This window comes from Pan paniscus, chromosome 7, assembly GCF_029289425.2.
Source record: "Pan paniscus chromosome 7, NHGRI_mPanPan1-v2.0_pri, whole genome shotgun sequence".
NCBI classification, from domain to species: Eukaryota; Metazoa; Chordata; class Mammalia; order Primates; family Hominidae; genus Pan; species Pan paniscus.
Genome location: NC_073256.2, coordinates 49,124,034 through 49,147,382, shown reverse-complemented (window position 1 = coordinate 49,147,382; position 23,349 = coordinate 49,124,034). Strand labels below are relative to the sequence as shown.

The 23,349-nt window shown below is 47.4% G+C and overlaps 2 protein-coding genes across 4 annotated transcripts in view; one reads left to right on the top strand and one right to left on the bottom strand.

Moving 5' to 3' along the window:
- The window catches only part of GTF2E2 (general transcription factor IIE subunit 2), a 79,703-nt gene extending 73,541 nt beyond the window's left edge, over window positions 1–6,162 (top strand). The window contains exons 7-8 of one of the 2 annotated variants that reach the window (XM_003830768.5): window positions 4,288–4,403; window positions 5,648–6,162. In XM_003830768.5, the coding sequence (XP_003830816.1) occupies window positions 4,288–4,403; window positions 5,648–5,764 (233 nt within the window). In that variant the 3' untranslated portion in view covers window positions 5,765–6,162. The remainder of the gene's footprint in view (window positions 1–4,287; window positions 4,404–5,647) is intronic. The other variant, XM_055116429.2, reaches the window with a different exon arrangement.
- Window positions 6,163–12,427: 6,265 nt separating this feature from the next.
- The window catches only part of RBPMS (RNA binding protein, mRNA processing factor), a 190,024-nt gene continuing 179,102 nt past the window's right edge, over window positions 12,428–23,349 (bottom strand). Inside the window, exons 8-9 of one of the 2 annotated variants that reach the window (XR_004672855.3) lie at window positions 18,317–18,420; window positions 12,428–14,040 (exon numbers count right to left, since the gene is read on the bottom strand). The gene's annotated coding sequence lies outside the window, so the exon portion shown is untranslated. The remainder of the gene's footprint in view (window positions 14,041–18,316; window positions 18,421–23,349) is intronic. The other variant, XM_034965918.3, reaches the window with a different exon arrangement.

Below are 23,349 nucleotides of genomic sequence, written 5' to 3'. Positions count from 1 at the left end.
ATTTTAAGCAAAGCCTCATTGGTAAGTTGGCTCATTTTCTTCCCTTCTATGGCAGTTACACAGTTTTTTATTCTTAACTCATGTGGGACAAGGAAGGGTCTTTTGAAATGAAAGGATCAAATCTGAGCTTTTAAATTCTAGTCTGTTTTCTCCTCTTTTCTGCTAAGAGAGTAGATTTCTAAATCAGTTCTGATTTTATTTACCCTTACAGTTTAGAGTGTGCCTGACTTTCATGATACTTGGCTGTCTTCTGCCATAATAAAGTGTCTGCCTTTAAATTTGATGTCCCTTGATCATTTTGTTTTCAAAAAAGAGATTGCTATTTTTAAAAACCCAAAATATGTAGATCTTGGTTTTTAAATACCATTCTATAATAAAACAAGTCAGGAATCCTTGAAGAAATGATTGATTCCAAATGAGGGGAAATACAAGATGAGCCTGGAACATCTTTTAGTACCGCCAGAAAGTGAGAGAAAGAAGAAAAACTGGAGGGGAAAAAAAAAAAAAAGCAAGTCAGGGACATAGGAACCAACATGAAGGAAATCTTAGTGATTAGAGCTGGGATGTTTGAACCACGAAATAAATACTGATCATCGGCTGGGCACGGTGGCTCACGCCTGTAATCCCAGCACTTTGGGAGGCTGAGGCGGGCAGATCACAAGGTCAGGAGATCGAGACCATCCTGGATAACATGGTGAAACCCTGTCTCTACTAAAAAACACAAAAAGTTAACTGGGCGTGGTGGCTGGCGCCTGTAGTGCCAACTACTCGGGAGGCTGAGACAGGAGAATGGCGTGAACCCGGGAGGTGGAGCTTGCAGTGAGCTGAGATCGCATCACTGCACTCCAGCCTGGGTGACAGTGCGAGACTCCATCTCAAAATAAATAAATAAAATAAATAAATAAATAAATACATACTGATCGTCATGGATTATCTGTGTAATAAATATGTAGATATAAATCTGTACAGTAATATCCATGAGTCTGCTAAATTAAATAATTGAAAAACAAGTTGGAGGTTGGGCACAGTGGCTCAGGCTGGTAATCCCAGTACTTTGGGAGGCCAAGGCAGGTGGATCGCTTGAGTCTAGACGTTCGAGACCAGCCTTGGCAACATGATGAAACCCTGTCTCTACTAAAAATACAAAAGTTAGCCTGGTGTGGTGGTGTGTGCCTGTAGTCCCAGCCACTTGGGAGGCTGAGGGAGGAAGATTGATTGAGCCCAGGAAGTTGAGGCTTCAGTGAGCCAAGATTGTGCCACTGCACTCCAGCCTAGGTGACAAAGTGAGACCCTGTCTCAACAAACAGTGAACTGAAGAAAGAACAGCTCTTTGTGTTTTTTGTTTTGTTTTGTTTTTTGAGATGGAGTCTCGCTGTGTTACCCAGGCTGGAGTACAGTGGCACAATCTCAGCTCACTGTACCCTCCGCCTCCCAGGTTCAAGTGATTTTCCTGCCTCAGCCTCCTGAGTAGCTGGGATTACAGGTACCCACTGCCATGCCCAGCTAATTTTTGTATTTTTAGTAGAGACACAATTTTCGCCATGTTGGCCAGGCTGGTCTTGAACTCCTGACCTTGAATGATCCACCCTCCTCGGCCTCCCAAAGTTCTGGGATTACAGGCATGAGCCACCGTGCCCAGCCTATTATAGTAGAATTCTAATTAGTACATATGGAAGGAATGATGGAAATAATTTGTCAGTAGTTACTTACAAGTAGTCATTTTTGTAGGTAAGCACTACCAATGGATGCTATTATAAAATTAGTGATAATATGAGAAACGGTATTTATATAGTCTGAAAATATCTCTCCATTAATTATTAACTACAAAGGAAAAACTGATAGCTTCATGACAGAGAAACCTGAGAGATAACACCTTGCCTGATGGTCAGCGTTTACCGGGTCCATGTTGACACAATGTAGCTTGCTACTGTGCCCCAAGAAGGGCACAAGCTCATTACTGTGTTGTTCTTGCCAGAATTGCATAGCCTCAATCTAGTAATGAGGAAATACTAGACAAACCCAAATGGAAGGTTCTGTAAAACAACTGACCAGTGGGGAAACAAAGACTGGCCACACTTAGAGAATGGAGGAGACCAAAGAGATGTGACAGGCAGGATCCTGGGCCAAGAAAAGAGCATCGGTGAAGTTGAAGTTTCACTTCAAACTTGTGAAGTTTCAGTAAGGCCTGTTGATGAATTAATAGTAATATGTCCATGTTAGTTTCAATAATTATACAGTTATGTAAGGTGTTAACATTAGGGGAAGCTGGATAAAGGGCATATAGGAACTCTGTGTACTCATTTTGTAACCCTTTTGTTAGTGTAAAATTATTTTTTAAAAGTCTAAAAAATGTAAAAAGAAAAATATAGGCCAGACATGGTGGCTCGACACCTGTAATCCCAGCACTTCGGGAGGCCGAGGCAGATGGATTGCCTGAGCTCAGGAGTTTGAGCCCAGCCTGGGCAACATGGTAAAACCTCATCTCTACACAAAACCCCCCCAGAAACAACTTAGCTGGGCATGGTGGTGTGTACCTTGGTCCCAGCTCCTCAGGAGGCTGAGGTGGGAGGATTGCTTAAGCCCAGGAGGTGGAGGTTATAGTGAGCTGAGCTTGCGCCACTGCTTTCCAGTTTGGGCAACAGAACTAGACCCTGTCTCAAAAATAAATAAATTTTAAAAAAAGAAAACAGTCTGTCTTGTCTAGGGTGTAGTAGACAATGATGGTATTTCATACATTCGGTAGTCAAATCGTTGAAGTCTTGTCTAGGCTGTAGTAGACAGTGATGGTGTTTCATACATTCAGTAGTCAAATCACTGAGGACCTGTCATGTGCTAGGTACAGTGCCGACTGTCATGGAAACGAGATGGAAATATGCCGACTATCATGGAAACAAGATGGAAATAGAGCTCCCTGCTCTCAAGGAGCTTAGAGAGGCCAAGACAATCATGCACACAGTTGTTATCAGTTAGGTCATGTCCATAATGTGTGCAGATGAACGTTCAGTGGGTGTGTAGTAGAAAGAACCCCTAATGTATCTATGGAAATTAAAAAATCTTAGTTAGAGACATTTTGGATTTAAATAACTTTATGCTCAGGTTGAATTCTTTGTAGTAGATTTTGCCACTTTTGCCATTGGTCACCTGCAATGAAAAGCTTCAGGGTAGGTGGCAGTAAACAGATTTCCATGGTATCACCAGAGTCCTGCCTGTGTGGGCATCATTTGCTTTATGCAGCGTGTACTGAAATGAGAGAGAAAGGGGGAAGGAAGGAAAAGGGGAAAAGGAAAGAAATCTGGCCTAGCACAGTATCAGATGCCTATTTCATTTATCATTTGTAAACGGACCGTGGGAAGTTCTTGGCTCTGGAAGAAAAGGAGGGCGGCGCTGGGTGAGGGTCTGGGGTGGGAAGAAAGGAAGGGAAGGTGCATCCCCTCAGTGCGTGGGGCAGTTGTGAGTATGAGGCTCTGTGAAGCCTTGGGGCTCAGCTTTTCCTTTTTTCGTTCCTGAGCGTGTAAGTCTTAGGATTTTGTGTCTGAAAGTAGCTTCTGATAATTAAGTGAAACCAGTGATCAGAACCTGTCTTCAGGAGCAGAATGTAAGATGTAAATAATGTTCATTTGGAATGCTTCCCAATTGTGGTCTCTCTTGGTTGCAAAAATAGTGATGTGTTAGAGGGACTACAGGTTTCTGAAGACAAGATGCAGGCAGGACTGTCGCCTTTCTTCTTGTATTACAGAGAGGAGGTGAGACAGTGTTTCTATTTCAGCCATCCCCCCTTTCCCTTTCATGCCTCCTTAGTCACCAGTTCCCAGGTTATTTGATTTCAAAAGTCTTTTTTGCAGATAAATTGTTGAATAACCTCATTTCCATGTGAAACTTCGTTTCCCGTCTCCCTACACATTTCTTATTTTCTATTATCAATGAGAGAGGAATGAGTGTATCATGCTTAGGGGAGCTGAGCAGGAAATAAGCTGTTAGCCCCAAATAGAGGAATTAAAGGAGGCTGTTGACGGCCCAGGAAAGCAGGGCGGCTTCATTGCGGCAGCCCTCATTTGCTGGCCTCAAGAAACAGCCCCACTGTCGGGGCTGTGTGGGTGCAGTTCTGTCTCCAGGCCTTTCCCTGCACCGTGTCCCGCATGTGGATGTTCTGCCCTGACTTGTTTCATGATGACATATCAGATGTGCTCATTTGGATCCAGAGGAGATAACACTGAAGCCTGGATTTTGATCAAGATGCTATAGTTTGTAAAAATGGGTTGTAAAATAACTAGTGTCTGTTTGATACAGAATTTCAGAAACTGTGGAGGAGTGTCACTGTAGATTCCATGGACGAGGAGAAAATTGAAGAATATCTGAAGCGACAGGGTATTTCTTCCATGCAGGAATCTGGACCAAAGAAAGTGGTGCGTTATCTCTAGCAAAGCAGCTTAATCCCCTGCCCTGGGAACTGTTAGCCTGCTCCGCTTTCTGCCCTCTGAAGAGCTGGGAGTCGTTCCCCCGCCATTGTTTCTCAGTGTCTGCAGCCCAGGTCACATCTGAGGTATTGCAGGCCTGCAGACCCGCTCTCGGTGCTGCTCCAGGCCTGTGAGTGCCTTTCTACACCCAGCTCCTCCCAAGCAGTCCTGCTCTTGAGGTGTAGCCATATGGAACCTTCCAGGGCCTGTGTGTTCCCCACTTTCCCACTCTAAGCTGCTACAAGCCCTTCTCCCTATTCTTAAAGGGAGGCTGCGCCTTGATCTGCACAACCTTTCAGACTTGAACGGGGCCCTCCCCTGCTCCGTGAGCCTCGCCGTCCTGGTGCCTGGTTCTGCCATAGTAACTTTCAGGTCCTCTAGGAACCAGACATTTTTGTCCGTATAGTCTCTAAATCCTGCTCACAGGGGATGTTAGTAATTAAATGATGACTTTTACATTGCCTTGCACCAGCAAATAAAATCTGTAGTCTAAGAACAAAGCCCAGGGGGATGATTCACCAGCACCCTTGTTAGCAGTGCTGTGCTCCTCCCCCCTTTCCTTGTCCACCGTCATGCTTCATAGCTTGTCACCTGTGTCTTTCTGGGGGTGTGGGGTGGGCATGTGTGTTTGGTGAATTTTTAGGACTCACCTAAAGGGAAGCTTTATTGTCAATCTCTTTCCACAAATGAGTGTAATTGCAGCCCTTCATGATTTCCTATTATTGTCTCATTTGTTAATTTTTTTCATCATGTGATGCTAATATTTCAAGTATATAGAAAAGAATAGAGAATATTACAGACCTTCATGTGCCCCTCCTTTCTCAGGATTTTGCCATATTTTCTTCAGATCTTTTTAAAATCAGTAATGGTGGATATGTTTTTAAACCTGATGACAGAGACAGAGCTGAAGGGCTTCATCGTCCCTTTTGTTTGACTTAGTGCCTAGAACCATTTTGGCAGGTTTTTGTGCCTGCTCCTTCATTCCCGATGGCGTCTGCATCTCAGGGGAACAGAGGCCCGGGGTCTGGTCAGGGCGTGTGCTGTGCCCCATGTGTGCTGCTGGGTGGCAGAGCAGGAGAAGGGTCCGAACCTGGCATCCTCAGCCACTGGCATCTGGGCATGCTCAGAACATCCTGGCCACACCACCCCTCAGAGCAGCTGTTGTTTCTAATTGTTTTTACCTTTTCCTTTAGGCTCCTATTCAGAGAAGGAAAAAGCCTGCTTCACAGAAAAAGCGACGCTTTAAGACTCATAACGAACACTTGGCTGGAGTGCTGAAGGATTACTCTGACATTACTTCCAGCAAATAGGGAACAGTTTTGCCCTGGAACAGAGTTACAGATACACAATCAAGAGTGTTCTTGCTGATGCTCGGGGTCTGAAGACTGTCTTCCTATCTGCTTCTTGCGGCTGAGGAGAGGAGCAGTTCAGTTTACAAAACAAGTGCAAATTACCAAACTCAAAGCTTATTTGAGTAGAATGGGCTCATGGGCAATGTGATGTTCCCTGTTAACCTTCTGTTACTCCCTGGGAGAAAGGCACTGAGCGTGGCATGCAGGTGTCTTTGCTGTGTTTTTCTCCACTTCTAAATGGTTCCTGGTTCCTTTCTTCCTCGTTTGTTACTTTAGAGCAAGTTTGCCCATAGTCTTGAATGCAATATTTGTTTATTCCAAAAGAACATATTTATAATAAAATCACTGTAGAAGGATTTTTAAGATGTTAGTGAATTCTGTTTCTTTTCATTCTCGGAAATGGCAGGAAGCAGCTCCAGTCTCTGATTTCCATGGGTCACGTGCTGGGGATGTGATGAAGCCTGCAGCCTGCACTGTGTTGCTGAGCACATGGATTTCACCACTGGAACACAGGTGTGCTGCTTGTTAGCAAGCTGAGCAATAAAGATGTGCTGGATGTCATTGTTAATGTTTTCTTTTAAAAAGAAGCGTCAGTGTCAGCCGGGAAAGCTGGCTCACGCCTGTAATCCCAGCACTTTGGGAGGCTGAGGCAGGTGGATCACGAGGTTAAAAGATCGAGACCATCCCGGCCAACATGGTGAAACCCTGTCTCTACTAAAAATATAAAAATTAGCTGGGCGTTGGGGCATGTGCCTGTACTCCTAGCTACTTGGGAGGCTGAGGCAGGAGAATCACTTGAACCCGGGAGGCGGAGGTTGCAGTTTGCTGAGATCGTGCCACTGCACTCCAGCCTGGTGACAGAACGAGACTCCATCTTAAAAAAAAAAAAAAAAAAAAGCATCAGTGTCCAGCTTCTTGGGTTTGGTAAATTCCAGGATGGCAAGCCTTTGTAGTGTCTCCTCGTCAACCTGAACGTCAGCTATACCACGCCTCCACCCTCATGTGGCCTGACCCGAGATGGTTCTGGTGGAGATGCCCTCTGTCACCCTGTCACTGGCCCAGCTCATGAGAGCCATTACCAAATATGCGAGCGTTCTTTAGAGTGAGGGTGACTCACGGGAAATTCACGTGGTTCTGCTTTCTACGGCAAAGTTCGCATTTTCCTCACCTGCACCCTGTATGTTCTGCTGTGGTCCTTTGTGCTGGTGGTCATGGTCCTCCCGTCACAGCGTGGGATAGTAGTGGATTAGGAAACGAGGTGTTGGTTCTCAGAAAAGGCATGATGGAAACCCAGAGCAGGAAGTGCTTTGTGCAGACGACAAAGAACCTTTTTTTGCTTTTTCAGTTGTTTTCTCTTTTCTACTTACCTCTCATCCCTTTACAGTGTTATCTGTTTGCTTTACCTCTTTCTTACCTCCAAGCCCCAAAACATGGCAGGAGAGGATGTAACTGAGGTTCCCACGATAATTTAGAACACAGGAAATACAGCCTGTCTTGCTTTGTATCAGGTTTTTTTCTGGTAAGGAAGAGCTTTAATATCTTACGGCATGAAACTAGCTTTCCTGTAAAAAAATCTAGAGTTAGCTTATCTCCAGGTTGGTACCTACTTTTGTGATCTTCACACTCCATCTTATTTTATGGGCCAGGTCTGGAAGTGCAGTTTGGACATCTCATCTGCTTTGCAGGGAGATGGGCATCAGGGCCTCCGTCGTGGGCTCTGTGATCAGGTTCTCCATCTCTGTGATAAGGCGCTTACTGCCAGTTGTGTTATTGGTTGTGACTTCTAGCAATGCCTGTGCTCAACAGTACTTCGTGGGCTGGCCTGATAATTGATTTCAGTTATTTTGTCTAAAACTCATTTCAGAAATGAAGATCTAGCAAAATGAAGTGACTCACTAAATTGCTGTACTCAACAAAATTCCGTAGCTTTATCTCATTCACTTGCAGTTTCTTTTGTTAAGCCTCGACCCACTCAGTCTACTACATGTAAGAGCAAATCCTCCATATACCCCATCTCAAGGTACTGGGGTTGCATCATCTGGTGATATGTTGAGGGGGATACAGTGTTTGTGGGAACATTGATGGAAGGTTACTTGTGTTGGACGGTCATATTACAGGTACACCTCATTTTATTGTACTTTGCTTTATGTGTCTTCACAGATACAGTGGAGTTTCTTTTCCATATTGAAGGTTTGTGGGAACCCTGCTTCAAGCAGATCTGTTGGTGCCGTTTTTCCAACAGCACGTGCTCACTTTTTGGCATTTTTTTTTTTAGCAATAATATATTTTTAAATTAAAGTATATAATTGGATTCTTTAAGACATAATGCTATTGCTCACTTTCTACTATCATGTAGCATAAACATTTTAATATGCACTGGGAAACCAAAACATTTGTGTGACCCACTTTACTGTGATATTTGCTTTATTGCGATGGCCTGGAACCAAGTCTGCAGCATCTCCGAGGGATGCTATACAGAGAAGCTGTCTCTTCGCAGTTCTTCTGGGTGTCTGAAAACATATCCACCAGAAACACCAAGTTGAAGTCATGTTCTCGCCTCTGCCCGTTTCTGGTGGCTCTGCTGGCCATTTAGAAGCACGTGGGAATGGCATGGCTCGGTGAGTTAAGAGGGTATGACAGTCGGGAGTGCATTTGATCTATAATTCATCACCATGATGTGAGGCTTTTAGGGGATAGCTAAGGGAAATGTAGTCAAGCCTGGACAGAGTGTAAAAACCGAACATTTGGCTGCTGCTGTCACAGCCTGTAAGTGTGGCCAGATGATGGTGGGACCCAGGGGACAGAGTGGCACTTGACACCTGTTGAGCAGAGGCTTAGTGGAAAGGCAGCGCGGGACATCCTGTTCCTTCCAGCCCCAGCGTTCAAGGGACTGCGAGTGGACAGCCCTGTCTTTATCTGTGAGCTGTTTGAAATCTGTAGCAGCAGAATGGGATTGTGAGTGTGGACGGTTTTGTGGGATGAGGGCATTTGGTTTATCAGTTCCCTGATTCTTAGTTAATAGTGATTTTCTGAGGCATAGAAGATGAGACTCAGTGTCTCTTCCCTGTAGCCACGGTTTTTACTTTCAGATCACTCATTTGTGGGGAGGATTTGGGGTTTTCTAAGGTTTGGTTGACTGTTGACACGCTCAGCCTGGTGCCGCGCCTTCTGCAGCGAGGTGGAGCAGCCCTCCTGGAGCTTCCTGCAGGTTCGAGGTCTCTCAGGGTGGTTTCTGTGGGCTTGTCCTGAGAGATGAGAAGGTGTTCTGTGGGAGTTGTGGTGGGATGGTCCAAGGACCTCTTGGAAACCATTTTTCAGACTAACTGGACCGTAGAACACCCATCCCTGTCCTGTCTGGAGTGTTGGGGGAAGCACCGCTGGAAACTCAAGAGCTAGACGGCCCTGGCCCTGTATGGTTGGCCCCCTCTGGCTGCAGTGTAAAGAACGACAGTGCATTTTGCTTCCCTGGATTTCCATTAGAATTAAATGTGGATCCTGCTCTTCAGCAGATGGGGAGGGGACTAATCCAACTCCACTGGTTGGGGATGGGACCAGCACATTTGTGTGACTTAACCATGTGGTTCTGAGACCCTGGTGAAAGCCCAGTGACTTTTCATCTGGCCACAACTTCGTGGGGCTTGCATGTCAAGGGAGAAAAGGCAAAGACTTTCCTTTAAAGAAAACACAGAAGGGTGCCAGCAGGGGATAACTGAGTGAACCATATCCTGATTTAGGCGGGACCAGCTCTAAAAGCGCCAAGAGCAGGTTTGTCCTGTGGGTGGTGATTGTGAGGTTTTGAAGTGCCTGCCAAGCCCCCATGCCAAGGCTTATGTTCTAGTTTTAAAAAGTGCTCTTTTGTCCAGGTAAATCTTTTATTTAACTCGTGCATCATTTCTCATTGCATTTAGGCCTTCCTTTTTGCTCAGAAGAGAAGTTTGGGTTGACTTTAAGCATTTGGCCCAAGTTCCTAACTTGGAATTAACGACCATGGGCAGAGTTCCACGTGAATTTCTCAACTGGACAAGTGGAACCACAAGGACCCGAATTTTCTCTTCCCCTCAGATCGTCCATAGGTGAGATGTATGTGAACAGTGGTGGAGAATGGAAGCCTTCACTGTTTTATGTTTACCAGCAAATTATTACGGTTTGTAGGAAGAGCTCCCTCCTCCCTCGCCCCCAAATAGGAATGCGTTTGAACTGTGGGTCAGGAAGAGGGAAGTGGCAGGTTCGTTGGAGAGCTGCAGAGGGGCCTAGTTCTCACAGCGCACTGGCATCTCTCAGGATTGGGTAGCTATGGAGCCAGGCGAGTTCACACAAGAGTTAATATTAGTTCCATCTGGGATGTTCTACAGCAGGGACAGATAGCTTTACAGTGGCAGTTATTGAAATTTCCTAATTTAGTGCTCTTGATCAAATTGCTGACAACAGTTTTTCATTATCACAGTTATTAGAGTTTTAGGAGAGGCATATTTTGAGGATGAGTGTTTTAAATAACACCTCATTGGTAATGAATATTCTTAGGTTTTCTATGCAGGCTGTAAAGTTGTTTTATGCCATGAGGGTGTGGAGAGAATGGTTTAAGAGCTGGAGAGGAGAGCAACTGTGTGCCAGAACCTTCCAACTGGGTGGGTGAGAGTGCTTTTGGGAACCTGTCCATATTCTTAGCACAGATCATGTCTTGCCCAAAGCGCTCAGAAACAACTAGTTGAATTTGGACATGGTGGCACGCGCCTATAGTCCCAGCTACTCAGGAGGCTGAGGCAGGAGGATGGCTTGAGTCCAGGAGTTCGAGGCTGCAAGTGAGCTGTGAATCTGCCACTGCACTCCAGTCTGGAGACGCCGTCCCTTAAAAAAAAATTACTTCTTTATGTCATCTTGACAGACACCAAGAATTCTTGTGTATTGGAACGCAGAATTCAGGGATGGGGCAATAACAATTGCAAGCTAGTCCATGAAAGTAGGGTGGACACATGTGCATGCCCTGGGTCCAGCTGAGTCTGAAGCCCAGGTGTGATTAATTGGCAATGTAGTGTTCACTTTGTGAATTGCAAGGTTCTTTTCATATTCCTTTAATTTGTAATTTTGTTATAGACGTGGAAAGCATGGTATTTAATTTCAGATGCCACTTTTATAGTTGTATCAGTTCGACATTAACAAGGGTTCATTTGGTAATCACACAAAAAGATGGGCTTAGTTACCATCTTTTTGGAGCCTACAAACTGGGACATTTTGCATGGGAGCAAGAGCAAACAGCCTGCCTTTTTCCTATTCCAAGTTCTTGATTCCAGAAGACATACTGCATTCATTCCTGTTCAATAGAGTGACAAAAAGGGTAACTTCGCACAGACCCTAATGAAGCTGGTATCTGGCTGGTGAGTGGAAATATATCTGGAGGTCACACTAGATTAGTAAATACCATCCAGACTTGTCATTTGCACATCATGAATGACTATCATCAGCATGGGGAAGATTGGGGTGCTCATCCATCCCAAGGCCCCCTGTAAAAAATCATAGGTGACTGTGTTCAGCCAGTGACTGGCTGGGATGGAGTCCGGGCAGTCCCGAGGCAGCAAAACCCCTTAAGAGCTCACTAGCCTCCATTCCTTAGCTGTTTGGCCAATCTCTGGTGCCTATGAGTTGGAGCTCACAGGTGGACCAAAGGCAGATCAGGCGGGCCTGAGAGCCATGCTGGCGTGACCTTCTAAGCCTGGGCCCAGGAAAGCTTTTGGCCTTCTACAGTTACGTAAGTTGGAAGGCAGTGGACACAACCTACGTTTGGTGGCTAGGCTCTTCTGCAGGCAGGCTGTGAGAGCTTCACTGTGGGTCATCTCAGTACCCAGCAAGACTCAGTAGTGGTTGTTGCCACTGCTTGGATTTTTTTTTTTTTTTTTTGGTTTCTTTCTCCTTTTGGGGGAAAAAAGAGTAGGTGAGAGTATATATAAAACACGATTGTCTTGGCAATTGGTGCCTGGTTTTCCACTTTTTTTTTTTTTTTAATTTTTTATGGTTTTGGAGTCAGGGTCTTGCCCTGTTGCCGAGGCTTCAGTGCAGTGGAGCAGTCATGGCTCACTGCAGCCTCGACCTCTTGGGCTCAAGTTGTCCTTCCTCTGTGGTCCCCTGAGTAGCTAGGACCACAGGTGCTAGTACTCCTGGCTAATGTTAAAATTGAGGGTCTTGCTGTGTTGTCCAGGCTGGTCTCAAACTCCTGGGATCAAGCAAGCCTCCTGCCTCAGTTTCCCAGTGTTGGGATTACAGGTGTGAGCCACCATGCCTGGCGTAAGATATGTTTAAGTCAGCAGAAAACCCAAGTGACATTTTAATATAATTCAGATAATCCTGAGTCAAGCTTTGTAGGCTGAGGTAGATGAGGGGCCTCCCTTGAGGTCCCTCTGCCTCTGGTGTCATTGTGGGTCACCAGCCACTGTGGTTGTGCGTTTGCAGACTTACTCTCTGGCTTTCCCCGGTGTCTGCTTCCTCCTTTAATCTCTTTGTGCCTAAGCTCAATGGCCAATGCTTAGCTCTGCCGAAGCCTGACAATGGGAACGAAATCTGCTGGCGTCTTGTCTGCAGTGTGGGATACATGTAGTTGGTCTTGCTAAAAAAGAATTTGTCAAGCAATGGTGTGACAGCTGGAATAAGCACTTTATTTTTTAAAAATGACAATAGAAAAGTACCTTTAAACAGTTATAAAAGCATAATAGACTGCAGAAGTGGCTATTTTCCTTAGGAGTACAGGCATCTCACCAAGAGCCGATTGGCACTGAGGGCATAAGCAGGTCCTTGAACACCAAAGTGGATCCGTCACAAGTCCTTGAGCTAACTGCCCTTTCCCCTTATTTACGGTAAGAAAGAGCCCCTCACTCCTGGCCTTGGTTTTTTGTGTTGACCTTTAAAAGCTTTTTGACATCTTTTTATTTCTAATGGAAAATAACAAAACAAAAACCCAAACCAACCAGGTAATCATGACATTGAAATTTTCAACATAAGCCGAGCAGATCAATAGGAAAGACTGTGTTTGGCAGCTGAATTTAGGTCAGTGTGGTTTTACAAATGGCTTCTGTACAAGGGGAGAGGTTGAGCTGTCATGAACTCTGGAGATGTGTCAACTGACAACACCAGACTGACTTTGGCTTTGACGAAGTCTGAATAGAATTGGTTCCAAATGCCCACTGCCTCCGTCTCCTGTGCGGTGTGGCAGGACGTCTCACAGTGAGCACACGCCATTTGGGAGCTCATGGTATGTGGTCGGTTTGGCCCAGTGCTGCCAAGAGTTGGGAACACCAGCTCAGTTCAGCCGGTGTTTTGCAAACATCACTTTGGAGATAGAGACGTGAGCTGCCCACTGCAGCCAGGTGGGTTGGGCACAGCCAACCCCTTCAAGGGCCAGGGCTGGCCTCCCAAGCCAAGGTTTTCCCTTACCAGTGAGGTGGGCTCTGCACTTCCACTGGGGGAGCAGGGATGCGGGGCTGGCTTGTGGAAGGTAGGTTAGGCATCGAGTGGCTACACATACAGGAGAGTGGAAACATAAAACTGCACAAACTCACACTTGGCACACAGTTGATATAGTCACAGCTGGAGCTGCCAGGGCTTTCTAAGGGCACACTCAGCAGTTCTTACCAATGATGTTTTCTTGCCCAGTTGTGAATAAGCCATAGGTAGAAGCTCCTGGAGGCTTCTGGTTGATTGTCTTGCAGGGCTGTCCTACTAGAACTGGGATCCTAGACCTAACACTGCAAATAACAGTTCTGTTTCTAACATCTAACACCACGCTACTAATTTACCCTGGACTCCGGCCAGGCACAGATTTCTATATATTCACAATACAATTCAGGATATTTTGATAATATTTGGAAACATGCCTCAAACATGCAACTTACTTCAGAGGGAAAAAAATAGATATTTTTAATTACAAGCATTCAAAAGTCAGGAACAAAAACTGTGATCCAAACCAGTGTAAGATCGTCCATCCCAGCATACTTAAAATGTTTGGTATAAAAATACTCACTTTTCTTGGTTTTATTGTTGACTTCTCTTACGTTTCGTTTGAAAATATCTCCAAACTGTACAGAAATTTCAGACCATGCATTCACAAATAACACGCTATTTCTTACAATTATACAGTGTAAAAGAGTAAAACATTTTTATTATATTTTTTTCTTCGAGAAAAACAGATGTGTGATAGAGGCTGTGACAAAGTCTTGAAGGGATCAAAACTGGGCAAGGTTTTTTCAAGCCTGAAACAGAAAGAAAACATGTTAGGAGAGCAGGTGTCAACCCCTCCCTAGTTGCGATGGCTTCGTCCTGGAGATGCTGTGGATGGGAGAACGGATGGGTTAGATGACAGTGTGCGGATGTGTGTATAGAACATATTTGCTGACCACGTGTCAGTGGTCTCACCTTGATTAGAAACATGGGGCAAGTCCTTGGCTCCCGCTCACAGACCCCTACCCTGGCCCAGAGGTTTTCTTGAAACACATCTCAGCTATATTGTATTATTCAGTCACTCCTTTTCCTGCCATCTTACCAGCATGTCACACACGTTTGAGAAGTTGTAGAAAAGGTGTATGCAGGAGGCAATCAGCTCAGCATACACTAGAATTTTGTACAGGGAGATGCTTATTTGTGTGCCGAAAGAGGCCATAAAGAAAAACATAATTATAACCTATTTAAATGTCCCAAGTTAGGTTTGGGAAAATGTGTTTTAAAAAGTCCTGAAATGAGAATATTTAGGTGACCACTGAAACATAGCGTACGGGATGAGCTTGTAAATGTTCACACCAAATCTGTCCAATTTGTATCTGACCTGTGACTTTTCACTGCCCAGTTTTTGGACGACAGTATGAGTGGGTAGCGGGTAACGGCCGGCGGAGCAGGGGCAAGCCAGGCAGAGCTTTCCACAGTGGGCCCTGGACACCCCAGACCTTCTCTGTGACAGGCGACTAATACTTGCCTGTCTCTTTAGGTTGTGGCAAATAAATAATGACATTAGTTGTAGCACATCCGCTTAAGTATGCTTACTGTAGACAGCCCTCAAGGCAGCCAAATCCAGACTCATCCCTGTGCACCCCTGGCCTGTCCCTGCCCTTTACACCGACCTCATTTCCTGTCCTCTTCGCTCATCTGCTCTTTCACTCCACCATCACCATCTTAGGGCCACCTGTGCAGATGTGTGCTTCTACCTCGAATCTTCATCTACTTTGCTTTGGGCAGCATGACAACAACATTCCTAAATCACTCTCCACCCCTGCTCATCTTTCCAGTGGCTTCCAAATCCCTAACACATCCTTCAAGGCCTTCAAAAGCCTGGCCGCAGTCTACTTTCAGCAAGAGCGTGCCGTGCCTGTTCTTACTTTCTCTCTTCTGTTACTAGTCCCCTCAGCATATACAGGCCACACTGTCTTTCAGAACTCATGCCTCTGGAGATCTTAAGGGCTTCCTCCTCTGAGCTCCTCACAGGGGTTCTCACTGACCAGGCCACTTTAGCTTCGACAGGGATCATCCTGCATTATTTTCCTGAGACCTTTTCCTTCTCCTCAAACCCCAGACAGAGTCACTTGCAGGTGACCCAAATGCAAACCCTCCATTCAAACACTTAGACTGTAGGACACACAAAACAGGAGTGGTGGGTCATTTATGGCATGTGGCACTGAGACATGGGCCCCCGGGGTTGATGGCGTCTGGCCTGGGAGCAGGCCAGGGGACCCACTTTGGGTTCTGTACACCAGTCCAGGGGCACCCTGAGCCTCCATGGGTAGCCGCAGCCCTGATGAGGGGGATATGGTGGCTCCAGCTTTCCTGGGTAATGAACCACGCAGCTTCCCAATGCCCCAGCCCCTGAGCAGGCAGAATGGCTGCCTAGGAGGGCTAATCTGAAGGGAGAAGGAACATACATAGGCAGGAGGAGGGCGGGAGCAAGTCTGGTCTGGTTTTCTGGGCCTTCCATAACTGCCATGTAAATGGGATCCTTGCATGGGAAAGGAATGTAGTCACACTACCACAGATGATCCCAGACTGAACAGAAGGTCAAAATGTGGCTATTTCAGTCCATGTAAACAAGGAGGAGGTTTTGCTAGGAGCGGAGTTCAAACCTTGGAATGTCTTAACAAGGACATTTTAAACAGAATCCAAAGACATCTGGGAACACAGCCCCATGGAGGGATGGCGGGGTCAGGGTTGGGAACGCATAAGGCTCTGATTAGGAGCAGGTTCTCCTCGCGGGGCCTTCCTGGAAGGGGCCGACTATGACATACAGGTGATGGGACGTCAAGACAGGAAAAAATCTCCTTATCTCAGGTAAGTGGGAACAGTCCCAGTTTGAAGACACTGGAGGATGTCTCTTGGTCTCTTAAGGAATATTACACAATTCTAAAACACTGCATTTCGGGTCTTTGGTGGAACTCAGAACGTGGGGACAGATGGGCCTGGGGTCAGGATGCCCGCTGCCTGCCCCTCACTCTGCGGTCTCTTCGCACCCAGTCAGGGTCTCGGTCCGATGCCTTGGGAGATTTTTTCTCCCAGAGGAAAGCCTCCCTTGATCCGTCTGCAGCTCCTTGACCTAATTCCTGAGGATTCCTTCCCCAAGAGTTTCTAAGGCTTCCTGGTTACCAAGTCAGATAAGGAATGTTCTCCCCCCAACTCCAAATAAACATGGGCCATCATGTGGCAAAGGTTCCTAATTAAGAGTGCTTCAGTTTTCATTTAATACCTGTCAGCTTCATCTTCAAAAAATCACGTACTGATATTAATTTGTAATAGAGAGATTTTCAAACGTGTCATTGAAAAAGTTCACGGTCTCTGGAGCCTCTAGGGGCACAGTCTTCTGCAGTTTGGAACTCCATTCCAGCCCTGGGGGCCCATGGAGAACGGCCCATCTCTGCCCTCCAAGGGTAGGTCACATAAGCACTGTTGTCTGACCTCAGGTTTGGGAAGAGAAAAGCCCCCTCCAAACTCACTGCTATAACCCAGGGAAGGCCCCAAGAAATTGTGAGCCCCATCTTAACACACTGGTGCTGAGAACGCCACTGCTCCCCTCCATGCTGGCTGCTGCCGCTCTCTCAGGCACATCTGGGGCATTTGCAACCTGACCCTCAGCTGCCCCCAGGACCGTGACCCAAACCTGTCCCCTCTTTTCTGTCTCCCGCCACTAGGCCCTTCCGTGGCCTACCAGGAAAACTCCTGCTCCTTGCATTGTTGATACTTTGGTTGACTTGCTGCATTTAAAAATCATGATGTCTAACCAGCATTCAAAAATTGCATAAGTGGAAAAAAATGTGCAAGTGGCTTAATTGGTTTTTAAATATCCCCAGGAGGAAGAACAAAATCATGTCTTTTAAAAAAGTTTGAGTGAGTGATGACTATTAAGAGCTTTGACAAAAGGAAAAGCTAGAAGGCCGTGGGCCTAGTGGGATAGACCCAGCTGCCCTATGTGATGTGAAAAAAGCTTGGGTTAGTGCAAGAAACAGGCACCCCGGGAAAAATGCCCAAAGTGCAGGGTCCGGCTTCCTGTGGGAAAGCTCCCTGGGGTGGTGGGAGGTGGGTCGCCCAGTGTGGCACACACCTGATGCCTGCTCCTGGGTCAGCACTGAGAGGTATCGTCGGAGTATGAAGTGACTTAAGCCCCTCAAATGTGGCCCCACCTCCTTGGCCAGAACCGCTTGGTTCTCTGTAGCAGGAATCTTGTTCCCTTCAGACTCCTCTTTTTTCATAGGCCCCTCAGAGGGATGCAGCCTGCCGCTTTATTTAGGCTGAGACATTAGCCACCATAGACTCGCCCCTGGCATTCCTGCCGCTCTAAGCCAGGCTTTCCAGAGACCCAGCAGCAAGGTCACCTCTGGGAATGCTACAGGAGGATTTTTTTTTAGACTACATTTCCTGCTAGTAGCTAACGAACTGAGGAGTGACAGGTGATACCGACTGAAAAGACAGATCACTAAAACCATGAACTACTAAGCTAAAACCATGAACTACTAAGAGGCCCACAGTCTGGAGAAATTCATTGTGAATTCTGATTCAGTCATGCTCCAGGGTAATTATCCTATGTCCCTAAGTCATCAAATGGCTGATCATATGCAGTATAACTGGATTAATAAGATGGGGGGATATACACATTACATCTGAAACAGATTTCCAACAAAATAATAATTTCCCCCCAAAAAAGGCGATGCTTAAAGGGAAAAACTTCGTTTCAGTAACATTTCCCTAGGCGGAATCCCTCACTCCAGGTGCCGCTGGACAGCCAGATGCTCATGGTGCCAGCCTTACCTAAGGAGGACATGGTGAGCACCAAATACTGGGGTGATGCGCTTTAAAAATGTATCAGTTGCTGTCCTGGGATGACCTTCCCTGGCAGGCCGTGTTGGAGCAGATGTTAAAGAGCTCCGGGCAGAATCACCTGGGGTGGAGGGGCACGAGCACCTGGAATGCCAGACCCCACCCCCAGAGGCCCACAGTTCCCACGTGTTCGCCATGCCGCCCCTGAGGGCTTGTATCAGCCCTGACTCTGTTACTCACCAGCATGCTCCAGTTTTGTAGAACAGCTAGAGAACAGGAGCCACCACTGAAGATTGCATTAATACCCACAAGACAGATTGCAGCCGCCATCACACACCTGGGACCTGGGATGGAGAAAGATCACCCGTTAACGGTGCACAGTAACCTCCACGTGGGGCTGCCTCGGTCTTGAAGACCGGCCTGTTCTGAGGACAGAGAGCCAAGAGAGGCAACGCCGAAAGAGATCAAAGGCCTCTGCTGCTGAGCTGAGGACCAGAGGCTGCTGCAGAATGGTCTTGGATATGCGACATGAAAAGCTCTCAGCCAGGAAAACGCACTGAGGACTTGGCAGAGCAAGTAAGAGGAGGCTTCTGGGGGCCAGCGAGGAAGGACATTCCAAGAAAAGCATGTGAACTCTTCGCTGAGGGCGCACTAGGAGGCTGCAGGCCCAGCAAGCAGGACTCTACACCCACGTCCCTGTGGTTGCATCCCAAGGGCTGTGGCCTAGACCCGGAGGACTGTCCAAAGGCCCTGCAGAGGAAAGGCATGGGACCTGAGGCCCCCACACAGCAAGATCCAGAAACAGCCACCTCCAGGAGCTGAGCAGCTTTGGTCAGCCCAAGGCCATAGGAAATCCCTGTCTGTCACAGGCACCAAGGACTAAACTTTGCTCCAAGCACCTCCTGGAAAACAAAAACTAAAAGGATGCACATTTGTGAAGATATCTGGCTACTTGTACCCTAGGGTCTGAGAATTTTGAAATACGAAGGTGCAAAGACCTAGCAAAGAATCCGTTTCTAATATTCCCCCTGCAGGCACGGCTGCCTGTGAGCCGGCTGGTTACAGCAAGGATTCCAGTGCCAGGGAAGGAAGCCCAACTCCCTGCATGTGGACACCAGCGGTCCTATTTCCCACTAACATTTCTCAGATCTCCCTCCCTGCAGACAGGCCGTGTCCAGTATGCGAGGCTTATGAGAACTGGAGTGCATAACGTACTGCTGCGGACTGTCCGGGTTCCCCAGAAAGGTGGCACTGGCTCAGCTGGCACCTCTGAGTGGTCCCACCAGGACTCTTCAGGGAGAGGGGACTGCATGTGCTGAAACCCAGCTCTGGAATCAAGAGTGAGCCTGAAGACTACCTTCCTAGAACATCTCTCTCCTCAGATTTAAGGAAGAAAACATTTTCCCCAGAACTTCACTATGCAACATTAGATGATTCTAGTTTCCTAGCAAAAGTTGGGTTACTTGAGAACAGGAAAATAATCATCTTTGCACATGAAACCTATCAGCTCACCCAACCTCTCCAGGCCCCCTCCACACAGGAGGGAGAGCACGAGCCACCCAGAGCTGCAGAGCCAGGCCACACTTCCCGGGAGGCTGTATTTTTAGGATGATTAAGAAGCCTCTGGGCTTCAGCTAATCAGTGCGACTCATACAAGTACTGGGATCCTGGGACCCTCCCTCTCCTCCATGTCCCCAGGAGCATAGGGGACAACCCGCTCCTGGGACCTCAACAAGTTGTCTGCACCCCCGGGGTTACCTGGGAGGGGGGGGGGAGGGAGGGGCAGTAACATGAGCCAGAGTCCAGCCAGGAATTGCTCTCAGGAGTCGCGGAGCCCCCAGACCCCATGGCCTGGTCTGAACACGTGGCTACCCTCTTTGAACTTCTTCCAGGGAAGAGTCAGGCAGCTCTGCCAGTGCACATGCTCAGGAGTCTCCAAGGACTCCAGACAGATCCACAGAAAACACAATGGGCAGGAGCAGGTTGGGGGGCTGCAGTTTTCACTGCATTTGGTTGTCACGTGGTTTGTAGAGGAGCTCGGTAAGTGCTTGTGATGTGGCACAGTCCGGAGGACAGTGGTGGCTAGAGGGGCACCCACCATGTCCACAGGACTGGCAGTGTGGAGGGTCTTCAGGCCCACCCCTACCTTTAGAGCTCAGATGGGAACCATAACAGACTCCAGAGCTGGAAAGAATTGCAGAACCAGGCTTGCGTCTCCTCACTGGGAAAATAGAGAAAGGTCTCTGAGGAGGGCCCTGCACGCTCTCCCAGTGATTCCTTAGTGCCGCGTGGGAGCCAAGCCTGCTGCACTTCCAGTCCATTTACTTTAAGATTACAGGAGTTAAATATTTTCCAAGCCTCACTAAAGTGGAATGTGTTCTGAAAAAGAAAACCCATATAAAGCTGGTGAAGTTCTAGGTCTTTGCTGAGATGTTACCTTCTCAGGCGGACCCTGCCTGCTCTGCTCTGCTACCTTGAAGCAGAAGGCACCAGAAGTGCCGGCCGCACCACAACACTGAGCTGCTTACCCGGCCTTATTATTTATTCCCTGAATACTATCACCACCCAAACTATTATGTCTATTTGATTACCTATTACCCATCTCCTCCCCAGGACGCTGCAGCTGCTCACCGTATTAGCCTTAGGTATGACGGACAGTTATGGCGTTAGTAGCCTTAGGTGTGATGTGCAGACCTCACAGCCTCATACTGGTTGCTGGGTGCACCGCAGTGTGACAGCATGACATGGACAGGTGGCTTGCTTCTAAGGGGAGGCCAGGGTGACAGCAGGAGCCACCACAGCTGTCTGGGCCTCTGGAGCCCCAGTGCCTTTCCTCCTTGTTAAGCTCTAAGCTCCACCTGGGCACCAGCATCTGGGACTCTACTGAGGATGACTCAAGCTCACAGCCAAAGACAGGCAAGGCCGTTCCACCCAAAACAGAAGAGAAGGGAAAAATAGCTCCAAATTCCGCCATGTTCTCTCTTGCCATTTCCTTCTCCAATCTGGGGAGGCTGTAACTACATGTGCTTATAATTTCTGGGCTCTGGTCCCGGTCCATGGCCAGGAAAATTTCAAGAGTCCTGAAAGAAGACGTCCCCCTACACCCCACTTGGCTCCCAAACGCTGGTTCTTCCCTTTCACTAACAGTTCAACTCTTTGAATATCCATCAAGGAAAGCTGCCTCACTCTCACTGCATGTAAGGAGTGACAGCAGCGTTGCTCATGCTCTCCTGTTCTCAGTGTATCTGGGAAACTGACAATTTTCTATCGTGATTCTGTATTCTGGGCTCTCTGGCACATGGCTGAACCATCAGCAAAACTCTAGTGATGCAGACACAGCCTGTGGCCAGACTCAACACCATCCATCAGCAAGAGGCGGAGCAAATTAAAACACCAGTAACACCCTGTCCCCCTCTGACCCCCCCCTCTCCTGATGGCCTTGCTTATGCCACAGGAACAGCATGCACATGGCCTGTACATGCCCTCAGCTTGGCTCTCCTCACAGCAGGCTGGTCTTGCAGGATCGTGAGCGGTAACTCCCTCTCCTGTACATGTGTCCACAGTTCTCTGCCATTAGAACTTAAGCTCCTGAGGGGCACAGGCCTGTTTTTTCATTTTTGTATCTTGGACACAGCAGACACAACAAATGTTTGTCTAGAGAATAAAGTTCTTATTTACATATCTAGTCTAGTCACTGATTTCTCTTTAGCACTAAGAAGTCCAAGTAGATAAATGAAAAATCCTTGAAGGACCTCTGGGAGTGCTGGCCTTTGAGGATTTGGAAGGACGGCATCACTCCTGCTCGTCTTCTGTTCTTTCTGTGCTGGGAAAGCGAGATGGGGAAGAAAGCCCTCCCCGCCGAACGGAGAGAGCCATGTGGGCCTCTGCCAATGAATGGTATGCGCCTTTCATTTGGCCTTTTTGACAGACTTGTTCTGGTTTAAAAATGTTTATATTAGCTCATCAGCACCACTGTTTCCAATTCTAATTTACATTTGCCTAAGATTACACAGCTTGGATTATGGGCCATCTTGGAAAGGACTTGATCCAAGAGACTAGGAGGAGCTGAAATAATAGATCCGCACTGAGCTAGTCTAACTTTAGATGGGCTGGGAGACTAGACTCCCCCGCATGCAGGAGTAACGGGCACCATTATCCATACTCCTTCCTCACCTGCTCCCCACAGGCTCCGAGGAAGGAGTCTGGCCCATGGCCCAAGCTTAGCTCAGAACAAATGATTCATCCACGGGAGACATTACATACTTTTTTTTTTTTTTTTTTTTTTTTTGCGACAGAGTCTTGCTCTGTCGCCCAGGCCAGAGTACAGTGGCGTGATCTTGGCTCACTACAACCTCTGCCTCCCAGGTTCAAGCGATTCTCCTGCCTCAGCCTCCCTAGTAGCTTGGATTACAGGCACCCACCACCATGCTTGGGTGATTTTTGTATTTTTAGTAGAGACGGGGTTTCACCATGTTGGCTGGGCTGGTCTCAAACTTCTGGCATCAAGTGATCCGCCTGCCTCAGCCTCCCAAAGTGCTGGGATGACAGGCGTGAGGCACTGCGCCTGGTCCATTACCTATTCTTATTCGGATCTTATTCGGATCTAGGGCTTTTATTAGCCGTACTTCCAAAGGAGGGCAATTGTTCGTCCTTCTAGTAGCCATTGCTGAAGGGTCTGTGAGAAATGATTTGGAAAAAAATTAGGTGAGCAGATACAAATGAAACCCAGGATCTCTGTCACTGGAACCCACGCAACTGCTTCACAATGGATGTCTTCTCTGTGGCCTACATAAATTCTTAAGGGGAAAAAAGCCCTTCCTTAGGTCCCAGGCCAACATCCTTTGCCCACTTCTCTACCAACTGAAATTGCCAGGTTGAAGGTCTTCTCTCACCATGCTTGACTTTCGTAAAGCATCTGACTGACAGAAGTGGCTGGCGCCCCCTGCTTCTCCAGCCCCCTCTCCACTCTCTGGGGGCTGCTCTTTCTCTGCTGACTCTTGGCTCTCAGATGTGCTTGGCAAGTGGCCTCTCTTCCAGTTTCACGAACTTCCTCAACGGTCAGTTTATGCTGAGGGTCAGGTCAATGTTTCAAGCCATGCCTTCTCTTGTGTGCTTCAGAATTTCCAGTTACCTCATCCTAGGCACCTCTAGCTGAACACCCTACCAGCCTCTGACAATGGAGAGCTCAACACACTGTCATGGAATAGGGACGTGCTCACAGCAGGGTCCGCTTAGTGCCATCTGGAGTTGTAAGGCAGTGCTGGGCACCATGG